This window comes from Mytilus californianus, unplaced genomic scaffold, assembly GCF_021869535.1.
Source record: "Mytilus californianus isolate M0D057914Y unplaced genomic scaffold, xbMytCali1.0.p SCAF_10, whole genome shotgun sequence".
In the NCBI taxonomy this organism is placed as follows: domain Eukaryota; kingdom Metazoa; phylum Mollusca; class Bivalvia; order Mytilida; family Mytilidae; genus Mytilus; species Mytilus californianus.
Genome location: NW_026262582.1, coordinates 76,477,634 through 76,504,545, shown reverse-complemented (window position 1 = coordinate 76,504,545; position 26,912 = coordinate 76,477,634). Strand labels below are relative to the sequence as shown.

Genomic DNA, 26,912 nt, shown 5'->3' with positions numbered 1-26,912 from the left:
AATAATAAATATAAATAATGAGCCCTGCACTTTATATAAGGGTACAATTATTGCTACCTGCAATAAAGTAAATGAAGAAGATATTCAAACTTCTGAGGTTGTTAATAATGTGGCTGGTGTCCAAGCTACAATAAATAAGGGGGGACAATTACCTGATTATTTACATGAAGTATTTGAGTCTAGTCAAGTTAATCTTGATAAAGATCAAAGTGAAAAATTTAAATACCTTTTAATAGAGTATAGTTATATATTCTCAAAGTCCTCTGAGGACATTGGTTTAACTGATTTAGTTGAACATACCATAAATACTGGAAATCACCCTCCAGTACGTCAGCGACCCAGACGAATACCCCTAGCTAGAATGAAAGCTGCTGAAGCTGAAATTCAGAAAATGGTTCAGCAAGATATTATAGAACCCTCTACAAGTCCCTGGAACTTCAATATTGTTCTAGTGAAATCTAGTCAATTTACTGGTTTTACGTCCATCCTACCCGTTACCTCGTATAGATGACACAATAGATTCATTGTCAGGCTCCAAGTTCTTCTCAACCGTCGATTTAAAGTCAGGATATTATCAGATTCCCGTAGCCAAAGAAGATAGACCAAACACAGCCTTTTCATTTCCAGGAGGTGGTCTCTGGCAGTTCAAAAGAATGCCCATGGGTCTATGTAATAGTGCCCCTGTTTTTGAAAGATTAATGGAAACAGTTTTATCAGGTTTGACCTGGAAAATTTGTCTTGTTTATCTAGATGATGTTATTATTTTCTCAAAATCATTTGAGGAGCATATGGAAAACTTGAAAGAAGTTTTTCAAAGATTAAAAGCAGCTAATTTAAAGCTGAATCCCAAGAAATGTAACTTTTTAAAGACAGAAGTTAAATTTTTAGGTCACATTGTTAGCGAAAGTGGAGTAGCTACTGACCCAAATAAAATTCAGTCAGTTAAGGACTGGCCAGTGCCCAAGAGTATAAAAGATGTAAGAAGTTTTCTAGGATTAACATTCTATTATAGAAAGTTTATTTTAAAATATGCTGATAAAGCTAAACCTTTATATAAGGTTACTGAGAAAAACCAGAAATATGTCTGGACAGACGATTGTCAACAATCCTTTGAGGAATTAAAGAATACCTTAATTATTGCATCTATTATAGCCTACCCCACAAGGGAGGATTTATTTATATTAGACACTGATGCAAGTAATGCTGGTATGGGAGCAGTGCTATCCCAACTCCAAGATGGAGTAGAAAAAGTAATTTGTTACTTTAGTAAAACTTTCAGAAGATCAGAGAGAAAATATTGTGTTACCAGAAGAGAGCTTCTAGCTGTAGTAGCCTCTATTAAACATTTTCACCATTATTTATATGGTAAATACTTCAAAGTTAGAAGTGACCATGGTGCATTAAGTTGGTTGTTTAATTTTAAGAATCCAGAAGGTCAGTTAGCTCGTTGGTTCGAGGTCCTGGCATCATATGATTTTAAGATTGAGCACAGAGCTGGAAGGTCCCATAATAATGCAGATGCCCTAAGTCGACGTCCTTGCTATAATAAAGAATGTCCTCACTGTGCTAGAGCAGAAATAAATTATGAATTGGTTTCAACTCATAAAGACAGTTTTACGATTGAAAATTGTAATGATAGTGTCACTGTTAGTGAATCTTACAGAAATGTTCAAGATGTCAGTGCAGAGTTGTCAGTTACAATACCTAGTATTAGCTGTATAAATGAAGATAGGAGACCAAACATAACAAGTGACGAAACGTGCCACAAAGTAAAGAGTCATGTCATTCATAATAAATTTAATAGTAAGGGTCCAGAGAGAAACCCTGATGTACTCCCTGTCCATTCTAAACTAGTGAGAGTTTGTACCAGATCCAAGGATTATGGTTGTAGTCAAAATGAGAAGGACAACCCCGTTAAAGAAATAAATTTTGAAAATGTTTCAGAATCTCAGTTATCTGATGATGTAATCAGTATAATTATTCAGTGGAAAATAGATGAAGTTAAACCCACATGGGCAGATGTATCCCATATGAGTCCTGAAGTTAAATTTTATTGGTCAAGATTAAATTCCTTAATTCTTGTCAATGGAATTTTATATAGAAAATGGGAAAGCTATAATGGAAAACATTATGATCTACATATTGTTCTTCCAGCTAATTTTAAAAGGTTTGTGTTGAACCAAGTTCATAACACAGTGACCGGTGGTCATCTTGGTGTAAGAAAAACTCTGTCAAAAATTAAGCAGAGATATTTTTGGAATAAAATGAGACAGGATGTTAAATTTTGGTGTACTAAATGTGATATTTGTGCTTCTAAGAAAGCACCTTGTAAAAAACCTAAGGCCCCAATGAAACAGTATCTTGTGGGTGCTCCATGGGAAAGAATGGCCATTGACATTCTAGGACCTTTAGCAGTTAGTGTGAATAATAATCGCTATCTAATGGTAGTTCAAGATTATTTTTCCAAATGGACGGAAGCTATACCAATTCCAGACACTGAAGCAGTTACAGTTGCTAAGAAATTTGTAGAAAGAATAATAACCATTTTTGGGATTCCTCTTTCTATTCACTCATACCGAGGGTCTTATTTTGAGTCTCATGTGTTTAAAGAAATGTGTAATATTTTGGGTATTCATAAAACCCGTACAACACCATTCCGGCCAAAATCGGATGGTATGGTTGAAAAGTCGAATTCAACTATTGAAACTATGTTATCTGCCTTTGTAAGCAAACACAAAAGAGATTGGGATGAATATATTTAGTTATTAATGTTGGCCTATCGGTCATCAGAACATGAGAGTTTAGGTACATCTCCATGTTCCATGTTATTTGGAAGAGAAGTTAATTTACCAGTAGATTTAATTCTGGGTAGACCAGAGACTGAAAAGTCGCCTTTATATTTAAAAACTGTTTATGCATATGAGTTATCTCAAAGGTTGGAGGTAATTCATCAATTTGCACGAAATAAATTAAAACTGGCAAGCGACAGGATGAAAAGAAATTATGACATTTCAACAAAAATGCAGAAATTTGATGCAGGTGATCCAGTGTGGTTGCACAATACTCGTCGTGTAAAGGGGTTGTGTCCAAAATTACAAAATAATTGGGAAGGTCCATATATTGTGGTAAATAAACTTAATGATGTGATATATCGTATACAGAAATGTCCAAAGACCAAACCTAAAGTAGTGCACCAAGACAGGTTGAAGCCCTATCTTGGAGAAAATGTTCCAAGTTGGTTTAAATAGATATGATGGATATGAGGGGAAGTGAAACCCTAAAATTCCATATATCTATCCAGTATAGTACAGTTTTTGGTTTATTTTAAAGAAATATATAAAATTAAATAGCGAGATTTTAAAGGAAATGTTCCTTTTTATAATTGCAGGTCACAGTATATACCTGTGGAATTTGCCATGATTTCACATTTGACCAGTCAATAATATGCAAAAGGCATGTGACGGAACAACATAGTGAGTTTGGTTGGAGGTGCGAGGAGTGTAGGTTGGTGGTAAGCCGTAGAGCTGCCCATAAAAAGTGTGACGGGGAGTTAAAATTGATTAACCGGTCCACCATGACCTGTACAAAAGAGGAGGAGGAGCAGTTCCTTTTATTTCAAAGGCAAAGAGAAGAGAAAATGATAACAGAGAAAGTGAGCAAAGAAGGGAAAAAGGAGTTACAGAAGGACAGTAATTTGAGATCCCACAGAAAGGAACAAGACCAGAGTTCAAAGAGGCAGAGAACAGTACTGGGGAATTTATATCCTGAGATCAATATGTTATTTGGGAAGGGTATGGAGAAAAAGCAGAAGGAAACAAAGAAGGTGCAAGAAAAGAGAAGAACACCAGAGGAGGAAAGAGAGAGGAAGGAGAAAAGGGAGGAGAAAAAGAGGAGGAAGGGAGAAAAAGAAAAGGAGAAGGAGAGCAAGAAGGGAGAAGAGGAGGAGAAGAAGAAGAAAGAGGGGAAGGAGAACAAGAAAGGAGATGAAAAGGAGAAGGAAAACAAGAAGTCTGTGCAGAAGCAACAAGATGTCCTTTCCAATCTGTTGAAGGAGATGGAGACTTCCTCGGTGGGAAGTCTCGAGGGAGTTTCCTTGTGTGATCTAGGAGAGGATGACTTCTTGGAGGATATTGAGGGTTTAACTTCGGTAGTGGAGCCTATTTCTCCTCTGTCAAGTGATCCCTGCAAGACCATAACTGATCTTTATATCCGTGCTACAACCATCCCTGATACTGACATCCCTGCTATAACCCTCCCTGTTATTGATATCCCTGCTACAACCATCCCTGATACTGACGTCCCTGTTTTTGAACTCCCTTCATCAGAACTACCCATCAGCTCTACCAGTTTATGTATCCCGTTATCTGTACAGCCTTGTCCAACATATTCGCCTACTCAGGAACTCCTCTCCCCATCTGAATTGAGAAAGGCTGCTGCCATTTACACCCCTACCCCAGTGAAGAAACTAAAGTTGGAACAAATACAAAAGAGCCAGCAATCCCGTTTTTTTATAAATGTTGGTGGAACCAGGTTTGAGACCTCAGCCACATTTTTTCAGTCCTTCCCAGAGTCAATATTATCTGCAATGATCAAGGAAGACTCTCCTGTAAAGATGGACGTCATACCTATTTTTTGGATCGTGATGCCAATTATTTCCCCCTTATCCTGAATTATTTAAGGAACCAGGCCCGGACTCATTCCGACATGCTTCCCAGAGATATCCGCAGTTTACAGGAGTTGCAGGTGGAATGCAACTTCTATGAATTGAGACACCTGGAACTCGCCGTCCAAAAGAAGATCTTGATTTAGGAATGATAATTGGGGGGTGGATTTTATTAGGACAATTTATTTTAAAGGATCATGTGATGAACATTGGGGGGTGGATATTATATATATATGTGTGTGTTACTTAAATAATTCTATTATGCATAATGATGATAGGTATTCTTAATGCAGTACAGTATTACCTTAGAAAAGCCCTATGATGTCTTTATGACTGATGAAGTATATTTTATCGTTTTCTTTTCTCATGTTTTACTGTCCAGTATTGGCTTATTTATTCACATATAGTAGAAGGTATTGTTTATTAGTTTGTTATATATTTATGGATTTTATATACATTGATGATGCCATTTGAGATTTGTTGTTGAATTTTCATAACCCATTTACTGGTATGTGAATAGATGAGTTTTAATAATAGACGGAATGAAACAAGCTGGCAGTGTAGATGTACAAGAAAATAATAAGGAAGAAAAGTCTTCACCTAAAGTTAGGAAAGATGTAGAAATTGGTAGAATGAAAAGAAAGCCGACAAAGCCAATCATAATTGCAACTAAGAAGAGGCCTTTTCAGGCTATTACATCTACAGAAACTAATGATCTGAGTCCAAAGGATTTAAGACATATCATACCAAGAGCCCCTACAAAAGTAATTAGTAGCGATTTAAGAAAAAGACTGGAACGAAGGCATCAGCGTTAACAACTGTCAGAAGAACAGAAACCACTAAAACTGCATACGAAGAAAAAAAAAGTAGAAATAATCGAGGTCGTTGAGCAGACCATTTAAACGACTAAGTCACTGGTATCCTTAAAACTTTATCAAAGCAAGGAATGCTTTACTGATAAAGAGTTGTGATAATCTCAAAATTGAAATTGCTAAACAGTTTTATATATGTGTATGTATACGAATATGTTTTAAAAAAAAGGGAATCTGAAATGACCCGGTTGTGTTGAATGAATAGGATAAGATAACGGAGTTGGCAGATAATTTTGTATAAGGAAGGACGTTATCATTATGACACTTTTTGAAAATGAATAAATATATAAAAACATATATTCACTTTGTTTCATAAATATGTATGTGTCCGGTCGGATTGGGGACGTTAACTCCAAGGCTGGTGTACATTGAATGTCACACTTTGTGCACCTTAAAGATCCGTTTGTAGCAGCAATATCTGTTGACATCTTGTTCGATAATAGTAGGCTTCTTGTGAGCCGTTACATAGGCAAAATTATTTCATACCGGTTATTTGGTTAGATCAGTACTTCCTGTGGCAGTTAAGATTATTGTGTCTTTGTATCATCATTTGATCATTATCCCTAAGTTTATCGGGCAATGAATGTGTCGCTAACTTGTTAAAGTAGGAAAATGTATTTCTGCGAGTTCAGAAGGTAATTCCTGTTATAGGAATGATTCTGTCTTTGCAAGGAAAATCTTTTCAACTGACATAAAAACGCGAGGACGCATTTCTCGGAGGCGTGGATAATGTGACGAATGGCTTTGGGACGACTATGCATTAAAAAGGGCGAAGTCAGTAGTTACTGTCCCCTTTCGTATTTGAAACTCAAAACAGATAAACATCGGAATTAAAAGGTACAGTAACAATTTCCTTATCTGATTTAATACTTACCTTAAACTTCATGGTATTTATAAGTTACATTTTATTAAAGTTACAGAGAGTTTAATCATTTGATAACTTGCATTATTTCGGACTATATTCTACTTTCCAATGCGAGTGCTTATGCATATCTCTGACTATTTTATAAACTGGCAAATGAGTGAACTTGTATGAAGAATCCTCGGCGTGAGATGCAATTACAATATAATTGGTATTTTTATGGTCATCGGGTACCATAATATCTTCCTTGAGATAAGATATTATCGTTTAATAACTTGCCATCCCTTGTTTCTGTGATATGCTCTATATGGCACAGTCCAATAAAGGTGGACTCGTCCAGGATTGAAACACCTTCGTTACTAGGCAATACATGGTAATGGTATTGTCCAATAGTGGTATATCCCAATCATCCAGGGGTATATAAACAGCCCTCAGCAGTCAGTCAGGGTCGGTATTACGATCAGATCACACGTATAAGTGATAAGATAAGTACCTGCTTATTGTTCCAAACATTGGATTGACTGCTCAAGTCTTTCCAATAACTGAAACTTAGCAGAAGAATTGTCTTAAGCTATAAGTGAGCTGCATCGAGAAAAGCGGAAGAGCTATAGAGCTAGAAGAGCTTCGTTGATTAAGATAAAGATATAGCCGAAAGAGCAACAATATTGCGAGCCTGTTGAGCTAACTATTTGAGATAGAAATATTGTGAGCCAGTGGAGCTACAATGTTAATGAGTCTGTTGAGCTAGGAGCTACAGAGCTAGTGAGCAAGTAGATCTTGGTATTAATTTGACCTATAGAGTCGGTTAGCCAGTTGGGCTGAATATTTTTTTGAGCTGGGGGAGCTTTAATGAGCCAAGAGAGTTTAAAAAGAATTGTAAACAAAAGAAACTATACATTAAGTCTCAGATCTCGAGAATCAACTCGGGTACGGACCTCCGACACGTTACACTTTTCTTAATTTTTTGTTCATGTCATTGGCCGTTCGTTTTCGACTTATGGGTTGGAATATTCCTTCGGTATCTTTCGCACTCTTGTTATTTCAAAATCGTATGCAATAAAAACAATTGTGAAAAACGTTATACTAGTATATTAATAGTAGGGTGCCCAGTATCGAAAAAGGCGTCTAGTTAACGAGTTTAAGTTAACGGATAACACACGGCTATATTTATTTATACGCAAACTATCGGAAAATAATTATATTTTCCAATCATGAATGTCGTCGTAAGCTCCCGTGGTCACGTTTTTCAAAATTTTGAGGTTTCCTAGGCTACTCAACGATACCGCACCATACAGGTCTTCTCCAACACGAACAATAAAATTATTGCTCTCTGTGTAATTTGTTCAAATGATACTTAGCATTTAGCTCAAACATTAAATTAAATCATATAACGAAAGCTGAAAATATCTATATAATTTAAGTATAAGTATTTCATAATTTTAGTAAGACTATTTTTTAGCTGAAATTTACCACAATGTGAACGGAAGAAACTTTATTACGAGTTACTTACACGGGAATTTTACTCTGATTAAAGCAACAAACATGGTTCATATGTGTGCCAAATGTCTTTTGTGTAATATTAAACGATGTGAAGAAAATAGCAATTTAAAACAAAAATTAAGTAAAAATGTCTGCCTTGATTCAAACACGCCTTATCTCGTGCCGTTAATCGTTTTGTAGCTTACACTGTCAGGTTATTAACTAGGACAATTGTCACTCACTTCATTCCTCTTTTTTGTTTGTTGTATGGTCGATTTGTATGTTTTGAATAGTCCAGTTAGTTTGAAAGTCGTTGTTTTGTTTTAGGAAATATTTTTTTTGTAAATTTTATAACTTTAATTGTTTTGTTTTTTTGTATTGATAGTTTTGTTATATTTGTAATATACAAATTAAATCCTTCGGTCACGTTTCAGACCCGGAATATGGCACACATTCACATTCATGTTAAACTATGCCCATCAAGCCCATTAACGAAGTAGGAATGAAATACAATGGAATAAGTGTGTTATATGTCAGGGTTCTACTGAATTGCTTATTAATATTCGAGGAATTAGCAAAAAAGAAGAGCTTTATTGAGGCTAAGGGAACACGGGAAGATCGTGTATATTTTGGTATATTGCATGATGCTTCCGACCTAGATCACCTTAGTACTGATGATTAAAGTATTGTACCACCATTCTTGCTATAAATCTTACACTAGCAGACACAACTGCAGTTATTTTAAAGCTGAATCAAGTTCTTGTTCGTCTGTAAAAGTGTTTCAAGTCATATATAGAAGTTCGTCAATTTCCTGACTGGAAAAAGTTTCTTAGAGTCGGTGAGAACAAGCAGGCCTTAATCAGATTTCTTGGCGAATCGATTGTTTAGCCTCATGGTAGATCAACAGTTAATATGACACATGAGGAAGTCATTTATTTAGCTGGCACTTCCATTGACCCTAAATCTGCTCAGAAGGAGTATTCAGATTTGAAGAATTATTTTGTACGCACGATGAAGCGGATACTGGCATGACTTTCATGCTTTTCAGGTAAACAAAGAGTTCGGTGTGAAAGGAATCATGGTAGGATATTAATAATGTCACCAGATACCGATGTACTGATCTTATGCGTTCATTACTTCCCCTCCATGCAGCATACGCATGAGCTATGGTTTCAAACAAGCACTTTAACTTGCACACAAGATTTGCGCCGCTATATACCTGTCCACGAAATATAAGTCTCGGGTCTGTCATCTGTAACATTCCACCAGCCGCACATGCTGTAACAGGATGCTATACAACGTCATCCCTGTTTGGGATCGGTAAGCGCACTGTTTTTAAAGTCGGTCGTGAAGGACAACCCAGACGATTTCATCGATTTGTCAGACTTTTCGAATTGTGACATCGATGAATCTATAGATGCAGCTCGAAATCTTGTTGTTAGGTTGTTTGATCTCAAGTCAAAACTCAAAACAGATCAAAATGACCTAAACAAATTGAGGGTAAAATTGGCTACAATTAAAAATTTCTCCCTTGTCAAACTTCCTCCTTGTGAATCTACCATTAAACAACATGTAATATGACTCAGAGCTTCACTCCAGACCTATATTTGGATGTCGTCCCATATAGCAAAACTACCCTTACATTCTCCTCTTCAGTTCGGATGGGAAAAGAAGAATGAACTTGTTCCTGTCTATTTCGAAGGTCAGATGTCATCTGAATTTTTGCAAGATTTAGTTTGCACGTGTAAGGAAAAAACAGTGTGTTCAAATGGTTGCATTTGCTTTGAACAATATCTATCATGTACAGTTGTATGCCCATGTCATGCAAATGACATATGTGATAATGTTAATACTCGTCTGGTTGCAGTTTGAAACATTAATGACGACGAAAATGACAATGTATAAGATTATTTATTTTTCTGTTGGTACCTTATTAATCATTGGTATAAATCGAATGAAAATTAAGCAGTCCTTAATATTTTCCAAACAATAAATAAAATATCTACTCAATTTTGAAATCGTGGGAAATATAGTAATCATCTATCTAGTGGGGAAAGATATGTAAAAAACAAAACAAAAACAAAACTGCCATATGGATTCTGACCTTGACGTGGTTGGTGGGCTTTCAAACTAACAGGAGACCATAGAACGTAGTAGCTAATACTAGCTACGATACGATGATAACGTTCTATTTGCATGTGTTCTTTCTTTCGTCGTTTATCGTGTTTTTGCCATGCTGTTGTCATATTGTCTTCAATTTATAATTTTTTAATGTTCCTTTGGTATCTCACGCCTTTTTTGTTTGCAATTGTTTGTAAAATACATCGGTGTTGTACATAACCCTCTCCCTGATTATATTTTTGAATACTTGTAAACATTTTAGCCAATTGTTGCTCATTTAGTCATCTGTATATGTAGGATGGGGTGTTTTACCTGTTTCTAACAGACGTTTTGATTTCATAAATTTAACCCACACCCCCCTTTCTCCGTTTGCAGTAATTTTTACTTCTGTAAAGCAAAGCATTACACAGACTCTTATATTCAACCAAGCTCGACGTTTATGTTACAAAAATTTCGAAACAAATCAATATTACATACGCTTTCACACTCAATAACAGAAATTGGATATTTACCTAGAAATTGACGAACACCTTACTATTAAAAGACGTGACCAACATATTTTGTGTTCGACAAATTATTAAAGTTAAGTTCTAAAAAATATATTTAGATCTTACTTGTAACGAATTGAATGTAAAAATTCCAAATTTTGAAATTGAAATGGGTCAAGTTCACTGTTATTTACCAGATGTTTGAAAATTTCAAATTTACACCCTGTTGGTAAAAAATGTGAATCTAGTCATTTTTGGCGATAAAAATATAAAATCAGTTCTAAATTAAGAAACAAAAGATATTTTTCTATCGATTAGTTGTATTTATTCCCCAAAACACAGATATGTAGGAGAAACAAGCTGTCTAAATGTGACTCTTCATTTTCCTGGAATTTTTGCTTTAACCTTTGACCCTGATTTAAAAAAAAAACGTGACCACTGCAGACAACGACGACAACGGTATTTCGATGAGGCTTGTTCTCCTCTTTCCAATGATATAAAATATAGCCGTGTGTTACTCCGTTAACCCAAATCGATCAAATTCGTTGATTGGGCACCCTACTTATAGAGGCAATAACTGCTATAAAGATTCAACTGAAGATTTCGAAATTCAACTCATTTATAAATCTGGTTTTGTTCATAATTTTTTTCCTAAAGAAAATGTCTCTTATAGTTTCAAAACACTAGACAATATCAAGCACAAATAGATAAACATTTAAAAGCAATAAGGCGCAACTCCTTTAAGGAGTCAACTGTCGATTCGGCAATTCAATATTTGTAGATCTTGTCTTGTTGATGAGTCGGGGCTTTTTTCAACTGATTTTTATAGTTTGTTAATATGTTCTGCTGTAACAGTCATGTCCCAGGTTATGGGAGGGATGAATGCACAAAGTCATGTTTAACTACACCACATTCTGTATGTGCCTGTTCTAAGTTAGTATCCTGTGACAGACACCCATTAACTTATACAATCTGAGAACAAGATACGAGACATACACCACATTTACTTATACAATCTGAGAACAAGATACGAGAAAGACACCCGTTAACTTATACAATCTGAGAACAAGGAACGAGACATACACCACATTAAATTATACAATCATATATTAACAAGAATTATACAATCTGAGAACAAGATACGAGACAGACACCACATTAACTTATACAATCTGAGAACAAGGAACAAGACATACACCACATTAACTTATACAATCTTAGAACAAGATACGAGACAGACACCACATGAACTTATACAATCTGAGAACAAGGAACGAGACATAAACCACATTAACTTATACAATACAATCTGCGAACAAGATACGAGAATGACACAACATTAACTTATACAATCAGAGAACAATGAACAAGACAGACACCACATTAACTTATACAATCTGAGGACAGGGGTCGAGACAAAAAAACACACAAACAAAGAACAAAACAGGCAACACATAAAAGTATACTTCTTGAAAACAAGAAACGAGACAGGCAACGCATAAAATTAGACCATCTGAGAACAAGGAACAAGACAGATAACACATACACTTATACAATATGAGAACAAGAAACAAAACAATCAACACACACACTTATATAATCTAAAACAAGGAACGAGACAGGCAGCAAACAAACTAATACAATCTGAGATTAACGAACGAAACGGACAACACACAAATTAATACACTATTAGAACAAAGAACGAGACATACACCACATTAACTTATACAATCTGAGAACAAGATACGAGACAGACACCATATTAACTTATACAATCTGAGAACAAGGAACCAGACATACACCACATTAACTTATACAATCTGAGAACAAGGAACTACACAGCCACACAAAAATGTATACAGTCTGAGAATAAGGAACCAAACAGACGACAAATTAGGTTTCTCTAATTGTTGTGCTATTTTCACAATTCCTTTCTTAGAACAAGGAATGAAACACACAACACACAAACTTATACAATCTGAGAACAAGAAACTAGACAGAAAACACAGAAAGTAATAAAATCTGAGAACAAGGAACAAGACATAAAAAAACCTGTTCAATCTGAGAACAAGGAATTAGACACAGAAGACACAAACTTATCTAATCTATTAAACACGGAACGAGACATGTAATACACAAACTTATACAATCTGAGAGCAAGGAACGAGACAGACACAAATAAACTTATACATTCTGAGAATAAGGAATGAGACAGGCAGCCCATAAATATATTTAATATGAGACGAAGGAATGAGACAGGCAACCCACAAATGTAAACACTGTGAGAACAAGCAACTCAACAGCAACACACCTATAAACTTATACAGTCTGAGGACAAGGGACGAGACATGTAATACATAAACTTATACAGTCTGAGAACAAGGAACGAGACATGTAATACATAAACTTATACAGTCTGCGAACAAGGAATAAGACATGTAATACATAAACTTATACAATCTGAGAACAAGGAACGAGACATGTAATACGTAAACTTATACAATCTGAGAACAAGGAACGAGACATGTAATACATAAACTTATACAGTCTGGTAACAAGGAACGAGACATGTAATTCATAAACTTATACAATCATAGAACAAGGAACGAGACATGTAATACATAAACTTATACAATCTGAGAACAAGGAACGAGTCATGTAATACATAAACTTATACAGTCTGAGAACAAGGAAAGACATATAATACATTAACTTATACAATCTGAGAACAAGGAACGAGACATGTAATACATAAACTTATACAATCTGAGAACAAGGAACGAGACATGTAATACATAAACTTATACAGTCTGAGAACAAGGAACGAGACATGTAATACATAAACTTATACAGTCTGAGAACAAGGAACGAGACATGTAATACATAAACTTATACAGTCTGAGAACAAGGAACGAGACATGTAATACATAAACTTATACAGTCTGAGAACAAGGAACGAGACATGTAATACATAAACTTATACAGTCTGAAAACAAGGAACGAGACATGTAATACATAAACTTATACAATCTGAGAACAAGGAACGAGACATGTAATACATAAACTTATACAGTCTGAGAACAAGGAACGAGACATGTAATACATAAACTTATACAATCTGAGAACAAGGAACGAGACATGTAATACATAAACTTATACAGTCTGAGAACAAGGAACGAGACATGTAATACATAAACTTATACAATCTGAGAACAAGGAACGAGACATGTAATACATAAACTTATACAGTCTGAGAACAAGGAACGAGACATGTCATACATAAACTTATACAGTCTGAGAAGAAGGAATGAGACATGTAATACATAAACTTATACAGTCTGAGAACAAGGAACGAAACAGACACAAATAAAATCATACAATCTGAGAATAAGGAACGAGACAGGCAGCCCATAAATAAATACAATGTCAGAACAATGAACTCAAAAGGCAACACACAAACTTATACAATCTGAGAACAGGAAACTAGACGTACTTTGACCTTTAATGGTTTACTTTTACAGATTGTGACTAGGATGGAAAATTGTCTCATTGGCACTCATACCACATCTTCGTATATCTATGAACGGGGACACATGATCAATCGCGTTGGTGTGTTGCCATTCTCGTTATATGTTCTCTGATTGCAAAATTATGTCTCTTACTTAATCTGTGCCTGTTTTCTTGACTAAATGGATGACAAGGCTTTGTCATTAAATCGGAACTAAAGAGAATGCATTTGGTAATTGCTTAAACTTTTTAGGAAAACATAAACCGAGTGTCTTTAGTTCTGGCTAGCCAGTAAGAGGTTAAATCTCTTTTTTGAGCCTGTAATCCGTTTGCATTTGCGCAAATGTTCAATATCAGCAGCAGTGTCATGTGGCGCGGAAAGTGCCCCGAACGAAGTGTGGGATTGGAAAACCGCGTTTTGAGAATTGGAGATCGTGTTTTATATCTAACTGGAGGTTACGAGTAGCCTGTGTCGCTCACCTGATATTTTTGTTTACAATTGATGCTTGAAATAATGCAATCATTATACTTTTGCTTTAGTTTCAGAGATACATTGTATAAGCCAAAAACTTCATTTTACCCTTATGTTTTATTTTTAGCCATGGCTGACATGTTGGTTGGCAGGCGTGGTCATCGGACACATTTTTTAAACTAGATACCCTAATGATGATTGTGGCCAAATTTGGTTAAATTTGTCTTCGTAGTGTCAGAGGAGAAGATTTTTGTAAAAGATTACAAATATTTACGAAAAATTGTTAAAAGTTGTCTTCAGAGGGCAATATTTCCTTTTGGGGTCAATTGACAATTTTGGTCATGATGACTTATATATAGATCTTAATTTGCTGAACATTTTTGCTGTTTACAGTTTATCTCTATCTATAACAATATTCAAGATAATAACCAAATGTTCTTAAAATTACCAATTCAGGGGCAACAACTTAAAGACGGGTTGTCTGATTCGTCTGAAAATATCAGGGCAATTAGATCTAGACATGATGAACATGTATATATCCATGTCAGATGTGCTCTTAATGCTTTGATTTCAGAGATATAAGCCACAATCTACATTTTACCTCTATGATCTATTTTTAGCATCCATCTTTTGGAGTCCTCTTAGTTGGATGGTCGGGTCATCGGACACATTTTTAAACTAGATACCCCAATGATGATTGTGGCCAATTTGGGTTAGTTTCAGAGGAGAAGATTTTTGTAAACGTTAATGGACGACGACGACAGACGACGGACGACGGACGCCAAGTGATCAGAAAAGCTCACTTGGCCTTGTGGCCAGGTGAGCTAAAAATGACCTTCAGAACATTAGAGAGAATGTGATTGCTTTAAAAACAATGTCTATGGGACATACTTAAGAACAAAAGCGTGTACACGATGTGCTTTATATTTTTCTACTTCTACTAGATCTTTTTTCTTCAATATTACTTATTCCCAGAAAATTTTATCTGACGCTTAATATCAATAACGTCCGCGTGGAGAACGTGTAAAACATTAATAGTTTTAATTCTCATGGATGAACTTTTTACCACTTCTTTCTCCTCTGAATGCTACACTTTACAAAAAAATACATTCATTGTTCATTAATTGTTATGAATGGACGGTTAAATATCATCATATAGCAGAGAAAAAAATGGTCCTCCGGGTGGTCGGAAGAATAGATTTTTTTTTACTATTTTTCTTGCTAGCCAGAAGAATAGCCACTGCCAAAACATAAAACCAACAAATCAGGAAAAAAAATGTCTTACAATTTTAAGTTAATTTATTACAGTTTAAAGTTAGGCACATGAAATAATTGGTTGCCCTTCAGGGTCCCTCAAATTTGTTTGTTACATCTCTTACTCATAACTTAAGTAATACAACAGCACTTCATAGTTCAAACATCAAAATAACACATAACACAATCTTCTGCAAAATGGCTGGTTTAAGTGTTTGGGCACAAAGACATATCTCTAGGATTGAGGAAAACTTTACACAAGCTGATAAGGATAATAGTGGGACCTTACAGCTTTCCGAAGTTATCCAGGTACTTCGGAACTCCGGATTTAAAGGAAGCGATGAAGAGGCAAAGGTATGATTTTTCTATGGAAACATTTATATGAAGAAGATTCTTAAATTAGTTAAATACACATTAATATTTCCGCTGATATTTGTTCTTATGTCTTTCTAATTTCAGGTGATTCGAATCTTTCAATGAGATAGCTTTCTTTCAAATATTAAAAATTAATTGCTAGCTCATTTTTTGCAATTATGACTCATAGATTAATCAATGGTAAAGAAGCTAAATTGGGAAGATTGCCATGTATTTTGATAAGCAACTTATGGGACGACCATTTGATATTCATGGGGAGGGGGGACAGAATGATAGTTTGCCAATTGAATTATAAATCTTCAACTGTTGCTACTTGTATGCATGCTTTTATATTTTCAGCGGCTGTGCAATTTACAACGAGAAAAACGTTTCTTTAGCACACAATTATTTAATTATTTCCTGCATTTTGGGTTGCAGAATATTCATTTCCATCATGTTTTGGGCAAGAATATTTATTTTTCAGTTATTACTAGGCCAGGGTATTCATTTTCAAAATCCACAGAAAATCAAATATTTAAACGGCAATGATTAGAAATAAAGAGTTCAATTTATTTCGAAGTCTAATTTGGACACGGCTATCGTTTAACACGCATTATCAGTGAAGACATCGTTGAAGGTAGCACAATACAAAGATTTTTTACTTCCAATCTCCAAACTTTAAAATGATGTTACTTTCTTATGACTGCATATAAATTAATTAAAGAGGTATATATAGATAGATAAAAGATTAATCTTTTAAATGAATGCAATATTATTGTTATGCAATCATTATGTAATCAATTATTATGCAATTAATGGCAAAATCTTGGTCAGTTCACTTGAATGAATTTAGCTCTATCATCTCTATAACTATACAGGAAATTTTAACGAAATCTTAATCAACACAGCAGGAGCTACAAAAGGGTGTCTCAAATTATCGCTATCGTATTCCATCCTCTCATAAATCTCTAATAAGTGTAAACATCCTTACCACATAAAAGTAGATAATATTTGATTAGGTTCAAAATCTGAGACATCCTTTTGTAGATAATGGCTCTAGGAACAACATATAATAAAATCAACCCTCTTTGGGATATCCATGAAGAAGCTAATTTCAATTGAAAGTGGAAATGTCTTGTAAAATTTTGTAGACACAGTTAACATTATAATTGATTACATAATTGTTGTATAATACAAATTAACATTGCATTAATTTGAAAGAGTAATCTGTTACATTTTGTAGCTATCCATAAATACCAAATGTTCAAGCATTATAAAGAAAGTTACAGCATTTAAAACTTGGGAATTGGAGGTATAAAATCTTTGTATTGTGCTACCTTAAATATGTTTATATGATTATCTCTTACAGAAAATATTCTCCGAGATAGATGCCGACAAGAACCAAGTGGTTTCAAGAGTAGAATTTAAGAATGCGATGTCAAAAGTTCCGAAGATCGATTTCAAGTGAGATCATATTTGAATGACGAAACAATACAATGCAATACAATACAATACAATACAATACAACAATTTCATTGTCGATCAAAGACACCCAATGAGGGCAGTATACTTACAAACAATTTATTACACTGATTGATATTAATTCGTAATGATGTATAGTAACAAAATACAGAATAGAAAATAAATACACACAAAAAACAAACAAAAAACAGGTATGTACATATATATATATATATATATTATCTATTATATATAACATACTATATGCAAATGTCTATGGATGTAGTGCCAAAGATATTAAAGATGTTATAAGATGCATTATATACGGTATACTCGAAAACTTTAAACACGAAAGTGATTCATAACAAACTTCGTTAGTGATTGAAGTTTTACTATGCAATAATAGACTGCTTTATCTATCAAGTCTATTGCAGCTGTTGAAATTGCTACTGTGCAGTTCTATAAATACCACATATACAGGCGCACACATTCTAATTACATTTGCTGTATAAAATAATCACTCAATTATCTATTAGTATGTCTGGGTGCATTACACTTCAAAACATCTCAATGCTGGCAATAACATGTGTGTCTAGCGTTGATGTGATTGAATGTATTAGATGTAATCCTTTCATAACCTTTTTGTTAGCTCCGAAGATATGAGAGGATTACAACTTATTTACATATACGTAAAATATAAATATTGTATCTTTTCTCTTGTTCTAAAAAGAGCCGTTAGTAACAGATACTAGAATGCGAATTCTTATTACTGCGATTCTCACTCGGATTCTATCCCTGTCTCATTATTCGCATTGATAAAAACCTTGCAATTATTTCTGAATTACAGTGCAATTACATTTTTTCTCTCTTCAAATATCGTCTGACTGGTTAAATTTACAAATACTAATTCTAACTGCGAACAATTACAAATCAGAAAACTGAAAAAAGCATATGTTCAACAGTTGCTTCGAAACAGAAACAGTAATTTCTGGAATATCGAATATATGTATACATTGGGACGGGACTTAATACGACACCAAATTAATTCGGAATAATTAGCCCAACAATGTAGTAATCCGACACCAATTCATTCGGAATAATTAGCGCAACAATGTACTTATCCGACACCAAATTCATTCGGAATATTTAGCCCCACAATGTAGTTATCCGACACCAATTCATTCGGAATAATTAGTCCAACATTTTAGTTATCCGACACCAATTAATTCGGAAGCAACACACTATTCTGACAAACCAACTAGCTGATTAATTTAATAGGAAAGGTTAATAAAACATGATCCTTTTTTTGTGATATTTTGAATATCAGGCTGTTCATTATCATATGCACACCCCAATAACCAAAATTATAACTTTTTCTAATGACATTTTCTTTTCTTTTCTTTTTGCTAAATAATCGCCGCATTAATCTCATTGGAGCAAAGGTTCAAAATCATTAACATGTATGATATGCATGTGATATTTGCCACTGAACATTAAACGCCAATCCTTTCATTCATCCATTCTTTCGTCTTTTGTAGATAAAAAATCAATATTTTTTCAAATAAAAATCATATAGAAGACTTAAGCATTAAGTTTTCGGCAAAAATGAAAATGACAAATAAATTAATAAAGCAGTACAAAACACAAAAACGAAAACGAAAACGAAAAAATCAAAAAAAAACCTGACAAACTGAGTGAAAAAAAACCGTGTAATTCCTGACTTGGAAATTTTTCCAGAGATAAATGGTGGGTTAAATCTGGTTTTATAGCTAGCTAAACCTCCCACTTGTATGACAGTTGTTTATAATTACATTTACCATTACTTTTTCATAGCCACTTTAATGATGAGCATTGTATTGTACTGCCACTAACTTTTACATTTTCCCAGACTTTATATTGTACAGTCATTTACTTTTACATTTACAGGACTCTAGTGATGAGAAGATCGTTTAAACATTTAGATACCGATGGAAGTGGATTTTTAACCAGAGACGAGATTCTGGCAGCAGCAACCAATGAATGTGGACTTGATGTAAAGGCTGAAATGATATCAGAAATGCTGCTAGCCCTTATAAAGGATGATGATAAAAAGGTATAGTAGTGCCAGTATTATATGATATCAGAAATGTTCTGGCGCTTATAAAGAATGATGATAAAAAGGTATAGTAGTGCCTTTTAAATTGCGTCTAATAAAAAAAACAAAGATGTGTATACATTTCTATGAATCAACAATTTAAAAAAAATACAAGACAACACAGAAAGACAATAAAAAATTAATTAAAAGAATCTGGTTCAATCAATTACTTATAATCAAAACTAACCGTTCTAAGTCAGAATCTCCAATGTTTCAGACGCTATCAACATAGATTTTTAAATTACGTGTTTACATGAAGCTTGATGCGAGATTAAAACTTCCTCAATCATAAGACCCAATGCATTTAAAAGATTTTCGAGTATACATTTATTTATTTACCATTAGCTTTAGAGTTCTAGCAAGAAGAGGTAGAGTGAAAAGACTTATTACAAACAACAGTGCAAAGTGTTTTTTTTTCTTGCAAACAAAATACATTTTGAGGGGAAATAACTATAATTTTCAATACATTTCGATGGAATATAATGCATTTTTTTCATTTTTGTTTTTGTTTTACTTTGAGTAATCTTTTTTTCATTTTTTCATTTCATTTTTTTTTTTTTTTTTTTTTTTGGGGGGGGGGGTCCTTACTCCTCAAATGTCAATAAATCACAACTAATTTAGCTGTCTGGCCAGTAAGTTGTGTTTTGGCCTGATACGTTGTGCAAGATTTGAGTAGAATGTTTGTTGTACTGTAGAATGTGGTTCCATCCACTACTTTTTGTCGAAAGCTTCTGTACCAAGTGATTACTTGGACATTTAATCCCCAATGTTTCAGACGCTATACATGACATCTAGATCTAAAGTTGTTTTAAGAGGGACTTCTTGTTTGCATTTAGATTTATGATTCTTAAATTTGATACATTTTGGATATCAACAATAGGTTGTCATCACCGGTATCTGAGAATGCGTATGATAAAATGATATGATGTTACTAATTGTAAATAAATTTCAGTATTTAACAGTATTTATCTGATAAATAAAATGTAAAAGTTATTTGATTTCTTGATATAAAAATTTTGAATAAATAACTGTGGCTGAATTCTGAAGCATCAGTTCATTATGTTCACATTGTGATGTTTAAAATGTTAATAATTATGTTCTCTTTAAGATTAACTATGACGAATTTCTTGATATTTGGGGTCGGCGCTCTACTGGTGAACTTCTGAGAGACATCTTCAAACGGCTTGATGTGGATAAGAGTGGAACATTGTCTAAACAGGAACTAATAGACGGAATCAAATCGGATGAGGAGTTGAAACTTTGTGGTAACAAACTGTCTAGTATGCTGATCACATGGTGTAAAGGCGAGGACAACAGTCTTAAATACGAAGACTTTATCAGAGCTTATGAAAGCGCAAAGTAACTATCATTACGAACGTATGGAATACATTTGTTGTAAAATTATTGTTGTATTTATATAACTTATATTAATTTGTACCAAACATTTTACTCGTATATATATTTTTTTCATCGTAATAAAAGTTTTAAATCGATTGTAAAACGTTTTTAACTTATAACATTTACTGCAAATATGCAATGTAATGCTCTCACCTTTACATTAACTTATTTACAGTGTCGACTAAGCGAGGTATACACGACAATAATAAAATCGACTTCAATGAGGGACATATTAGTTTTTAAAAGACAAATTAAAACAAACATGGTGTTAATGCGACTGTCGGTTTTTGCTTGTCGTTCTATCAGTTTTCTGTCCTTAAAGGTCAAATTACAGTAAAGAGGACATGTCACAAAGTTTTGTCATATATTGCATACAGCTGCGAAATTTAAAGCTTTAACTGAAAATCATAAGAATAGTGTATTTGTCTCTTTTATTTTCTGAATATTACAGAGTGAATTCTTTTACAATAGGTAAACTTTTGCACAGAAAGCACACAGATTCTGCCAAAAAACGTTCTTAATTTTGTCCTGAAATCAAATCTCCAATTACATATAAATTCATAGATTTTTTTTTTAAATTAATATGTTGTTGAAGCATCAATTTCCGTGTGATTGATCAAATAATTATTTTTGTGTACATACTAATCTGGTACCTGTACGGTAGTGGAAACGTCAAAAGTACATGTATATGTAATACTATCAACAACATATAAATTTTTAAGCAAAATCTTTGCATTGGGTTTTGGAGGATATATGATTTAAAGACATATTAAAGAACATTTTTCGCCGTTTTTATGTGCATTCTATACAAATGTGCATCTCATTAGAAAGAATAAATTCAGTTATATTTTGGAAAAAAAGATTAACGAAAAATTGTTTCCGATTTTCAGTCAGAGTTGTAATCAAAACTATACTAAAATGTGTAACATAGTCCATTCACTGTACTTTGACATTAACATGTTTCTGTGGTAGGTATATTGCAGTCTTTGTTAAAAGTTTTCCGATCGTTTAGGAATGCTTTTGGTGATATGGACGTCTCTGTTAAAGTTTTCTGTTTGTTTAGGAAATGTTTTGATGGAAGGTATATGGACGTCTCTGTAAATGTTTCCGTCCGTGAAGGAATGTTTTGGTTGTAGGTATATGAACGTCTGTGTGTGAATGTGTTCCGATCGTTAAGGAATGCTTTTGCTGATAGATATATGGACGTCTCTGTTAAAAGTTTTCTGTTTGTTTAGGAAATGTTTTGGTGGAAGGTATATGGACATTTCTGTAAATGTTCTCCGTCCGTTAAGAGATGTTTCGGTTGTAGGTATATGAACGTCTGTGTGTGAATGTTTTCCGACCGTTAATGAATGCTTTTGGTGTTAGGTATATGGATGTCTCTGTTAAAGTTTTCTGTTTGTTTAAGAAATGTTTTAGTGGAAGGTATATGAACGTCTGTGTGTGAATGTTTTCCGTCTGTTAAGAAATGTTTTGGTTTTAGGTATATGAACGTCTGTGTATGAATGATTTCCGACCGGTAAGAAATGCTTTTGCTGATAAGTATATGGACGTCTCTGCTAAAGTTTTCTTTTTGTTTAGGAAATTTGTTTAGGAAATGTTTTGGTGGAAGGTAAATGGACGTCTCTGTAAAAGAGGGGCGAAAGATACCAGAGGGAAATTCAAACTCATAAATCGAAAATAAACTGACAACGCCATGGCTAAAACAGAAAAAGACAAACAGACAAACAATAGTACACAAAACACAACATATAGACGTACATGTTTTCTGTTTGTTTAAGAAATGTTTTAGTGGAAGGTATATGAACGTCCGTGTGCGAATGTTTTCCGTCTGTAAAGAAATGTTTTGATTGTAGGTATATGAACGTCTGTGTGTAAATGTGTTCCGTTCGTTAAGGAATGCTTTTGATGGTAGGTACATGGAAATCTCTGTTAAAGTTTTCCGTCCGTTAAAGAATGTGCTGGTGGTAGGTTTGTTAACGTCTCTGTTGAGTTTTCCGTCCATTAAAGAATGTGCTGGTGGTGGGTTTGTTAACGTCTCTGTTGAGTTTTCCGTCCGTTAAAGAATGTGCTGGTGGTAGGTTTGTTAACGTCTCTGTTGAGTTTTCCGTCCATTAAAGAATGTGCTGGTGATGGGTTTGTTAACGTCTCTGTTGAGTTTTCCGTCCGTTAAAGAATATGCTGGTTGCAGGTTTGTTAACGTCTCTGTTGAGTTTTCCGTCCGTTAAGGAATGTGCTGGTTGTAGGTTTGTTAACGTCTCTGTTGAGTTTTCCGTCCGTTAAAGAATGTGCTGGTGGTAGGTTTGTTAACGTCTCTGTTGAGTTTTCCGCCCATTACAAATGGTTTTGGTAGTGGTATATGAACATGAACGTCTGTGTTAATATTTGCTGTCCGTTAAGGAATGTTTTGGTAGTAGGTATATAGATGTCTCTGTTAAAGTTTTTCGTCTGTTAAGGAATGTGCTGGTGGTATGTTTATGGACGTTTCTATTAAAATTTTCTGTCCGTTAAGGAATGCTTTTGGTATATCAGGTATATGGACGTCTCTGTTAAAGTTTTCTGTCCGTTGAGGAATGTGCTGGTGGTAGATATATGGACGTATCTGTTAATGTTTCCTGTCCATAAAGGTTTTTTTTGTAGGTATATGAAAGTCTGTGTTAATTTCTTCCGTCCGTTAAGAAGTGCTGGTGGTTGGTACATGTGCGTCTTTGTTAATGTGTGCCGTCCGTTAAAAAATGTGTATGCTGTAGTTATATATGAAGGTCTGTGTTAGAGGGTTCGTCCGTTAAGGAATATTTTGGTGGTAGGTATATTGACATCTCTGTTAAAGTTTTCCGTCGGTAAAAAAATGTTTTAATAGACACTTTCGAAAAGTCGTCTACAAAGACACTGACACCGATACCTACACTGACTACAAAAATAGAGGGACCGTATCAAAATGTCGAAACATACTAAATGAATGACCTCGAAAAACTTGATTGCACAGACCAAAAATATATTCAGTAATATTTCTTATATTTTTTTTATTCGGAATCGGAACTAGAAACACCGAATGCTCTTGTTAATTTCGGATTATTTTAAGTAATGAATTTGTGGTATTACATCTGTTGTTATATTAATTGTTTCCGTTTGCAACCATTCAAACCGAATACAGTGTTAAGGTAGAATATACAATTAAATGCTAGAAAGAACTGTAAAGATCTCCAATGAACAAATTATCTGCTATTAGTGATATATGTGCAGGCTTAGTTTATCGTCATCTGTTCTCCTAAATAAGGTATCTTAATTCTTATGAAGCAAGCGTATATTAAATTTGTGTAAATCAGCAGGTCTTGGGATTTGTAAGTTTCGGTGACTCAAGTAGAAAATATGCAATATTAGAATAAAAATGGCAAAAAAAATAATGATGATGATGATGATGGATGACTGCTTAACGTTCAGCGGCAAATTAATATGCATTTTCAGGACGAGAACATTTTAATGTAATATGAATATTAACCCTGCTTTGTACTAGACGGACACGCTGTTTCGGATTTTTAACGTGCTAGTTCACAAGGTAACAGTCCGCAGTAAGACATGTCACCTTACTCGGACACATTATTCTGACCGACCACTCTTTGCACTCACTCCTTAATGCCGCGTGTATGCTTAGCGGTAGCAGCAAATATTAAGTCTTTGGTTTGACCCGGCCGGGGTTTGAACCCACAACATCCCGCACTCGAGGCGAACACGCTACCATGAGACCACCGAGGCGGTTTTAATAAAATTTTGACAAAATTCACAAAAAAACAAAAATAAAAAAAAATATGTAAGACTCAAATCGACGTCCGGTCTCTAATCGACGTCCGTTCCTCAAATCGACGTCCAAATCTGACGTCACAATAATAGTCTATAAAATAACATCCAAATCGAAGGCCAATTTTATGCCCCTCTAATCGACGTCGTCTTGTTTGTTGATCTCGAATCGACGTCCAATTTTTGGCTTCTCTAATCGACGTCCGTTTTGTGGACATATCGCAGTGAAATCACAACTTTATTAAAGGTTGGATTGAACCTTAAACTTAAAAAGTTGCTGAAAAATATGAGTCCAAATCATAATACTTTTATAAAATTGGCTGTACGTTATGATTCTTTCTATTGTTTGAGTCTGTATACTACCCTCCAGATGTCTTTTGGTTATCTTAGTTTTTGGGTTGTTTTCTCGTTGTCGTAAAATGTATACCCAAATATCAATTTATTTATATGAAAAAGAAAGGAAAGCGACAACGTAGGTCGAGAATATGAACGTCTTTCACCAAAATATTAATATGCATGTACATGTAATAGTAATAGGATGTTGGTGATTGTCTTATTGTCACTTTCTGATGTTTGTCCTTTTATTTTGATAACAGTTTAAGAAAACAGTTATAGTTTCTGTAAGCTATTTCACAAAAAGACAAAACGATACAGATAGTATAAACAAAGACCAATTTCAAAAGAAACGATTCAATGAAAATAGACATCGCGATGAGAGTCTCCTCATCGTTCGGACGTCGTTTTTGTGATTCATTATGTCCAATGGACGTCGATTAGAGGGATAAAATATTGGACACTGATTTGAAAACGTGACGTCAGATTTGGACGTCGATTTGAGGAACGGACGTCGATTAGAGACCGGACGTCGATTAGAGACCGGACGTCGATCTGAGTCTAACAAATATACTTAATTAAATTATTCAAGTTATAATTGACAACGCGCAGCAACATCGGTTTTTAAATTTGGAGTGGAAGTTCTTCATAAGAATTTTTTTAATTTTACATCCAGGTATAAGAATTAGTAAAGGAACGTTTCATAAGAAATGAATTGGTTTTCTTGGTGTAATCAAGGATATTCATAGTGTACATGTATACAAATCCTTGGAGTAATCAGGGTGTGTGCGGAATTTTACAATGCATTTTCAGCACCGGTGTAAAATTCCGAACACCCCCGATTACACCAAAATAACTATTAATATCATCCATGTATTTATACTTTATGTTTCAGGCTATGAAATGCTGTACAAGTTCCTGTTTCTGATTAAAGTTCTACTAATTTACACAAAGCTCCCCCTTTTGTTACAATGTACTATAGTAAGATCGGTTAATTCTCAGCTACTAAACAAAACCAATAAAGGAGCAAATGAATCCAAATAAATCTTTTATACAGTATTTAAAAAAAATGTAAATTAGAAAAAATACCATATATATGTCTGAGGTCGTTGTACACATTGAGATGACCCCTTCTCAAAAAGGTTACCTGTAGGCATAGGTATAGGTGTAAGCGTCGGTATCGAATAGTTTTCGAAAATGCCTAGTAGTATAGGTATATGGACATCCCTGTTAAAATACATACATTGTACATAAAAGGGCTTGCGGCGTACCCATTACCATAAAACATTCCGTCTACAGGTCATCCAGGCTAGTAACGAACTATGTGGTGTTAGGTAAAGACTCCTTGTCATGTGTTACATTTTTGTATGTTGCTGTATCCATGATTTCCAATATGAAAACGTGAATTTCCCAAAAGCACTTTGTAACTACAAAATATTTTGTATGGATATTTATACACCCGAAGAAACGCTTGAGAAGGAAATAAACGCCTTTTTAAAATAAAGCAAATCAGTGACACAATATCAATACTGAGTACTGTTTGTTAGAAAGTATAATTCAACCGTCTGTAAGTATCAAAGATCAGTGGTCGGGGAGTTCAACCGTCTGTAAGTATCAACGATCAGTGGTCGGGGAGTTCAACCGTCTGTGATTATTAAAGATCAGTGGTCGGGGAGTTCAACCGTCTGTAAGTATCAAAGATCATTGGTCGGGGAGTTC

The 26,912-nt window shown here is 34.4% G+C and overlaps 1 protein-coding gene across 1 annotated transcript; it reads left to right on the top strand.

Annotated features, from left to right (window-relative positions):
* The first annotated feature begins 15,866 nt into the window (after positions 1-15,866).
* Positions 15,867-21,160, top strand: LOC127718571 (calmodulin-A-like). Its single transcript, XM_052224633.1, has 4 exons — positions 15,867-16,072; positions 17,442-17,536; positions 19,460-19,625; positions 20,776-21,160. The coding sequence occupies exons 1-4, from the start codon at positions 15,917-15,919 to the stop codon at positions 21,028-21,030; spliced, it is 672 nt and encodes a 223-aa protein (XP_052080593.1). The 5' UTR covers positions 15,867-15,916; the 3' UTR covers positions 21,031-21,160.
* Positions 21,161-26,912: the final 5,752 nt, after the last annotated feature.

Bases quoted from the DNA above. Each gene is read 5' to 3' on its own strand.
- LOC127718571 (XM_052224633.1), top strand. From the start codon at position 15,917: ATGGCTGGTTTAAGTGTTTGGGCACAAAGACATATCTCTAGGATTGAG. The intron at 16,073-17,441 runs GTATGATTTTTC...TATCTCTTACAG, and splicing joins GAAGCGATGAAGAGGCAAAG to AAAATATTCTCCGAGATAGA. The intron at 17,537-19,459 runs GTGAGATCATAT...TTACATTTACAG, and splicing joins GTTCCGAAGATCGATTTCAA to GACTCTAGTGATGAGAAGAT.